The 7,049-nt window shown below is 30.9% G+C and overlaps 1 protein-coding gene across 1 annotated transcript; it reads left to right on the plus strand.

Moving 5' to 3' along the window:
- The first annotated feature begins 4,564 nt into the window (after positions 1–4,564).
- LOC112522273 (secoisolariciresinol dehydrogenase-like) lies at positions 4,565–5,595 on the plus strand. Its single transcript, XM_025131395.1, has 2 exons — positions 4,565–4,605; positions 4,699–5,595. The coding sequence occupies exons 1-2, from the start codon at positions 4,565–4,567 to the stop codon at positions 5,495–5,497; spliced, it is 840 nt and encodes a 279-aa protein (XP_024987163.1). The 3' UTR covers positions 5,498–5,595.
- Positions 5,596–7,049: the final 1,454 nt, after the last annotated feature.

A 7,049-nucleotide genomic window follows, 5' to 3' on the forward strand; every position in this document is an offset into this window, starting at 1 on the left:
CTCTCGATCTCGCTCTGATTGCTCTCTCGATTTCCGGCTTCAGCTCTTCACCTCTATTGATTTCATCATTATCCCTAAAAGTGTGAGATCCTGCTCGATCTAATGCTTCATAAAGATGATCGGTAAAGGAAGAAGAAGTGGAAGCCATTGAAGTTTGATAAAGAGAGTCTAGGAGGATGGAATATGTTTAAGATGGAAATATGAACAGGGTCTAAATTCTTCAGGGTTGAAAAGTCTTGCAAGGCATTTCAATTGAATTTTTGTTTTCTATTGTGTTTTGAATCAATTGACGCATTTCAATTGAATTTTTGAATGTGTTAAAAGTATATGRTAGTTTACAAATGGTTTAAATGATTGGATATTTCAGTTAAATTTAATTGAAATGAATTGATTCAGATTTCAGACGTAAAAACAAACAGTCTGACTGATTCAGATTTCAGATTTCAGACGTAAAAACAAACAGTCTGACTGATTCAGATTTCAGACTTCAGCACCACCTCTTAAAATTCAGAAGTGAATTCAGACTTCAGACTTCAGCACCTCTTAAAAAACAAACGCCACCTTAAAGTTTTAATATTAAGTTTGTGTTTATATATATATATATATATATATATATATATATATATTTGGGGTTCATTTTAGTACTTGAAATAAATCTGTTGCTAAAATGTGTGTAAAAATATGTTATAAATAAATTTAAAGGTATGCGATTTATATTTGAAATCTAGTAAAATATATTCAATTTACATGCAATTTGTCCATTAATGGATTTTGTGTAAAAATTAAGCCAATAATTAGAAATTATCATTTACTAGTAAAGGAAAACCAAAATTTCTTTAAGTTTCAACTTTCATCAAACCACGGTAAGAGTATCTCCGACTCACCCCCTAAAGACATTAAAAATACTATGGGGTTGTTTGAAAGTTGCTGAATGGTTTGTGGTGAATGATTAAGATACTCTCATGATATAGTGCAAAATGAAATATAATTGTTTGGTAATTGTTTACAATGAAATTAGGGCGTTGAATGGTTAAAGGAGGTCCAAGATACAAAATCATTCAAAAGGTTTTAGAACTATTAAAAGACATACTTTTTTTGTCAAACAAGATTCACCTTTTAACGATTCAAATGTCTCCTCTTAATAGAACTATTAAGAAGTAAACAAACAATGCCTAAAATAAAAGTGTTTTCTTCTTAATCTATCACTAAAACACTAAAAAAATAGAAGTTATAGACTTTAGCCTTTATATTTGAAGATCAAAAAAATTGGCCTCTGTAAATTAAATATTCATATTTTATTTTCTTTTAAGATCAATATATATATATATATATATATATATATATATATATATAAAGTTGAGTTAAGTTATTTTGTGTTTATAAAGGGTAATTTATAGTTAAATAATTTCATTTTTTAATTAAAAATGAGAACTAGTAAAAACGAGAACGTGAATAGTTTTGTTACAATTTTGATTAATGAAACTTGAACATACATAAATAGAATGTATATATAATCATAAAATGTTTAACAAAATAAAAAAGATTTAGAAAAAAATTATTAAAAAAAAATTAATATTGGCTACAATTTTATTTCAAGAAAATAGCATAAAAAACTAAACACAATAACATAGATTCATTAATTATAAAAATATCAAGTGATAATTATTTATTGATTATAAAAGGAGAAATTTATTAAAATAGTCATTTTTCAAGGTTGATTTCATCTATTAGTCATTTTCACTCAGTTTATCAAAATAGCCATAGGTTCGCCCACGTTCGTAATTGCGGAACCAGTTAAAAGACAAAAAAAATCTACACTTTCTACCCATGTCCGCAAAAAAGAAATTACATTTTTCATCCAGGTCCACAAAAGAATTTACATTTCTCACTCAGGTCTGCAAAAAATGACCAACCGGTAAAAATGACTATTTTAATTAAATTTTCTTGCAAAAGTTATTATGTATTAATAAAATAGTACAATAATACATAAATATATTATTTTATTATTATTATCATTATTATAATATTAAAGATGTTTTTGATTTTTTTAGCGTTTGTTTTTTGTAGTTGGGTTGGAGCGTTCAATGGATCGACAATTTTTTTAGTGATTTTAATGTTTGATTTTTAGTAATTGGATTAGAGATCGTCTAAAGACAACAACGTTAACCCCGTAAAAAGATGAAGTAAAATGTATGATATTACTTGATTATCGATGGATCAACAACTGTGCTATATCAACATTATATATTGTTTGATTTCTAATAAAACTAAATTTTAAAAAAATATATTGAAAATCTTTAATATATAATTTGGTAAATTGTATTAAAATAAAATGCATTTTGTTTTGTTTTAATTTGGTGAACCTATTTCAGAGTCATATATATGATATCAATTGTATCATGTCTTTAATTGATACAATTTTAGAAACATGTTATAAGTTTGTGAAAAAAAATTGAATCGTATTATAACAAATACGATGAAACAAATGATTTCGAAAATATCGACAGATCATCTAGAAAATATCAATGGTTCCGGAAGAATCCAACGTTTTTTTTCATAAAGCTCACCCAAAAAATACTTGGTAATATGTCGTTGATTTGAGTTTTTCGCCAACAATTTACCCATCAATTTTTATGACGAATGACTCTTTAACGATGGATATTTCTAAAAAATATATATATAGAAATAATTCACAACCAAATATTAATGCTTGAAATATATATATAACTTTTTCTTTAATGTGTTTTGTCGTAAACGTAAAAGGATAAATTTCAGGAAAAAAAAATAGAACAAAGGTATTCTATTTTAATGCAACTTAATTATGTGTTTTCTAATAAATATTACTCATGATTTTTCATAAATCGATTAATTGATATAATTCTAAAACGCTAAAAAAATTTAGATTCACTATTTGTATGTTTGATACAAAATCACCATCGAAAAATTGTTTAATATCGCTAAAAGATCAAAACAAAACGTTGGAAAAATAATCGAAAAACCATAAAAAAAACGAATAAAAAATATAAAAAGATGGATGTTAAATTATAGATAATAAAGTGATGGGATATTTCTTGAAAGTGATTATAACCACATTTTTAATCATAGTTGGATCATCTCAATCTAACGGTTTGGATGGGTTATTTGATGCTTCTTTTTCAAGGTTGATGTGTGTGTKTGTGTGTGAATGGTCAGATTCAGGAAAAAACGTAAAAAAATGAAAGATTGAGGAGCACTATGATAATCATACATTTGAATGGTATGTATATGTATATACAAGTAATTTTTAAGCAATTTGTCTAGCACATATGCATAACATTTACACATGAATAAAAACAAAGAAACAACTTTAATTTCTTGTTTGCACATGTCCATAACTTCTAGATAATGCATAACATATACACATGCATAACCACCCTCTCTCACTCTATACATACGTACATACATACATACATACATACATACATACATACATACATACATACATACATACATACATACATACATACATGCATACATACATACATAGGTTCGGGTTAAAAAAACACTAAATAAATTATGGAAAAACACGAAGAAAACAAAACGGATGAAAACGCATATGAAGTCTTTTTGTTGTACTTTGTTTTGTTTGAATTTTGATTATATTTAGTATTTTTTTTAGATTTAAAAAATAAGGGATGACAGATTTTTTAATTTAAAATAAAGTTGTAATCGCTATTTAAATACACCCATCGAATCAATTAATTAGTAGATGAAGTATTTTTGGGTTTTTCTTTTTTTTAGATTTTTTGTAAACCTCCGTTCTCTCATATAGAGTAAAAGAATATTTCATTTTACATAAATTTAGAGATTGGCAAAAAAAAACCGAAATTAATGGTGAAAACCGAAAATCAAAATTTTCATGTTAGGTTCGGGGACATCTTATTGGGGGCGAGGYAAGGATCGGAGACATATTCGAGGATTTTAACAGGGTCACCGTCCCGTCCCTGTCCGATATGTATATATATATATATATATTAATTTTAATTTATATACATATATATATACATATATAATATCATTAAAACACTCACGAAAAAATTTAGTTTATTTGATTAGTCGTAAAATGATAATAATGGTAGTTGTATATTTCTATTTACTTTTATATTGTAGTATAAGATGTTTGTAATTGGTTTAATTATAATTGAGACTTTTAGACTTGCATCTTCAAAAAAATTTGGAATTTACTTTAAGTTGTGAAAATTAACATATTGTAATTTATTTCAGATCGGTTCCAGTTTCGGATTCAGGTATAACCAAGGGCGAACGAGGAAACTAATGAGAAAAGAGAAATTTTACCTTTAAAGGGTTCCCAACAAGGATCGGAGAACCCGCGGGGATCAAACAGGGATTTCCGACAGAGATGGGGGCGGTTACGAAAACAGTTTTAGTTATTGGTTTCGGGACGGGGATACCAATAACTGGCCCGGTCTGACCCGACTAAAATGCTAAATATTTTAGTTCTGACCTTATATAAATACATAGCGTTCATGTAATAAGGCCCATCAACCATACGTTGTCCTTCAGCATGCAGATGAATAATTCTTTATCATCCCTTTCTGCCAAAAGGTAAAGAATCAACATTCRTATGCCCATTTTTTTATTTCATGAAACTGATTTTTAATCGTAARTTATTAATTTCTATATTAATTAATCTTACAGATTGCAAGGCAAAGTCGCCATAGTCACCGGTGGTGCAAGCGGTTTCGGTGAAAGCACGGTGAGGCTTTWCACYAAACATGGCGCCAAAGTGGTGATCGCCGATGTCCAAGACGAACGGGGAACTTCCCTTTGTGAGGAACTACTTTCTAAACTGGGAAATGTCGTCATGTATGTTCATTGTGATGTTACCAGTGATTCCGATGTTCAAAATCTCGTGGACACCACGGTTTCCAAATACGGAAAGCTAGACATCATGTTCAACAATGCAGGCATMCCCGGCGACCCAAATAGCACGATACTCGGCTCTAATATCGAAAATTTCAAACGGGTTTTTGAGGTGAATGCGTTTGGTTCATTTTTGGGAGCCAAACACGCCGCTCGGATCATGATTCCGGCGCAGAGTGGGGTGATTCTGTTCACTGCAAGTCTGGTGTCGGTGAGTGCCGGCGATACGTCGTATGCCTACACGATGTCGAAGCACTCGGTGGTGGGGTTGACGAAGAATTTGTGTGTGGAGCTAGGACGATATGGAATAAGGGTGAACTGCATCTCACCGTGGGGGGTTGCTACGCCGCTGCTGGTTAATGCGATGGGAATGGAGAAGGAGGTGGTGGAGGAAGTGTTACGTGCATCGGGCACTTTGAAAGGTGTGGTGCCGACGCCGGAGGATGTGGCGGAGGCKGCGTTGTATTTGGGTAGCGATGAGGCTAAGTTTGTGAGTGGGGTGAACCTGGTGRTTGACGGTGGTTATAGCACCACCAATTCCTCATTCTCAACGGCGATCAAATCAAAAGTTTGATGGCTTGAAATTAAGAAGCAAACCCTGTCACTCTCTCTATATATTCCCATATATAACTCTACGTATATACGTTGTACTTTCACGTACAAGAAATGTCTACTAACATAAATAACTCTACGTTGTGGGCCTAGTAGCCTTAAACCACTGAGTCTCTTCACATGTATTATCACATGTGATAAAGATGTTTTTGATATAATACTATAATCCATCAAGACCATCACATATGATACTAAATCATAAGTGCAAACGACCTTTGGCACGGCCTAAGTCGCAGGACACGTTGTTCGTACACCACCAGGTTTCCTCACTCGTATTATCACATGTAATAAAGGTGTTCTTGTGTTCTCATAAGATTAAGGTGTTCTCATTTGAACCTCCATCTATAAATACACACATTGATGTACAATCTACCCCSGATGATATATCAAAAGTCATAGTAGTAAGTATATGCGCAAGGAATTGTACATGTAGTCTCACAATAAACAACATAAATGGATCCCGTCACTAGAAACCATATATGAGTAGACATTTCAAAGTTGACTCACCGTCTAAGACTAGTGGAGGGGTTGAAGCCCGTCTCCTCCATGATTCGAACTTGAACATGTTTATTTGAGTAACGTCATTTCGTCCTTTTGACAATTGATCTACCATGCTCGAGGGGACGTGAAGGCAGCGATGTCATGAATCACAAAAATTGTAAATAGATCATAGAAAGTGAAGAAGATGATGAAGTACTCTATATATTTTAGATTTGAAATGACCAAAATATCCCTCATGTAAAAAAACATGATCGGTACTAATAACAAACATAATGAGTTATCAGACAAAACACCTAAACCAGAACAAAATGTAGATCAATGGGAATTTTTTGTAATAAAACAAATTTTAGGACAAGGCCATAAACACCATGCCACCGCTACAAACAAAACCATAATTTACTATATTTAATACTATAATTTAGATCTAAAAAAAGATTGTAAATATATTTTTGTTAAGAAAAATGCAATTAAAGTCTTTCTTTTATCTAAACTCAGGGRTTGTTTACCAAATGCTTATCTGGGTAAGTATTTACCGACAACATTTAGTCAATTAATTAATTATCGGGTAAGAAATTAATCTACCAAAAAGGTATTTATGCAACAATTTATCCGGTAAGTGCTACCCATGGTAAGAGTAGTCCCCCTCACTTACCAGGTAAGACTCTCGRTCATTGTCTTCGCTCATACCGGTAAGRTAATRTGATTTATTAAGCGCTTACCTRGATAARCGTTTGRTAAACGACCCMTCAATTTAATAAATCTTTATTCTTCAATTCAATTACTATTTTAATTAAACAATATCAKCATCTTCAAATTTTAAAATTATTTTAATTGAATTATTGGGGGAATATAATTTAGTTTATTTGTTTTTTCTTACTTTATATATTGCCTTGCTTTTCACATCTTTGTCATGAATGTGACATCCCACCAAGAAAATGTAATGATGGTAAATATTGGACTATTTTAATTAAAATATATATGGTAGCATTTATTTTTATATTATAATCAGATTA

The sequence above is a fragment of the Cynara cardunculus genome (assembly GCF_001531365.2).
Source record: "Cynara cardunculus var. scolymus isolate 2C chromosome LG 11, CcrdV1, whole genome shotgun sequence".
Taxonomy (NCBI): domain Eukaryota; kingdom Viridiplantae; phylum Streptophyta; class Magnoliopsida; order Asterales; family Asteraceae; genus Cynara; species Cynara cardunculus.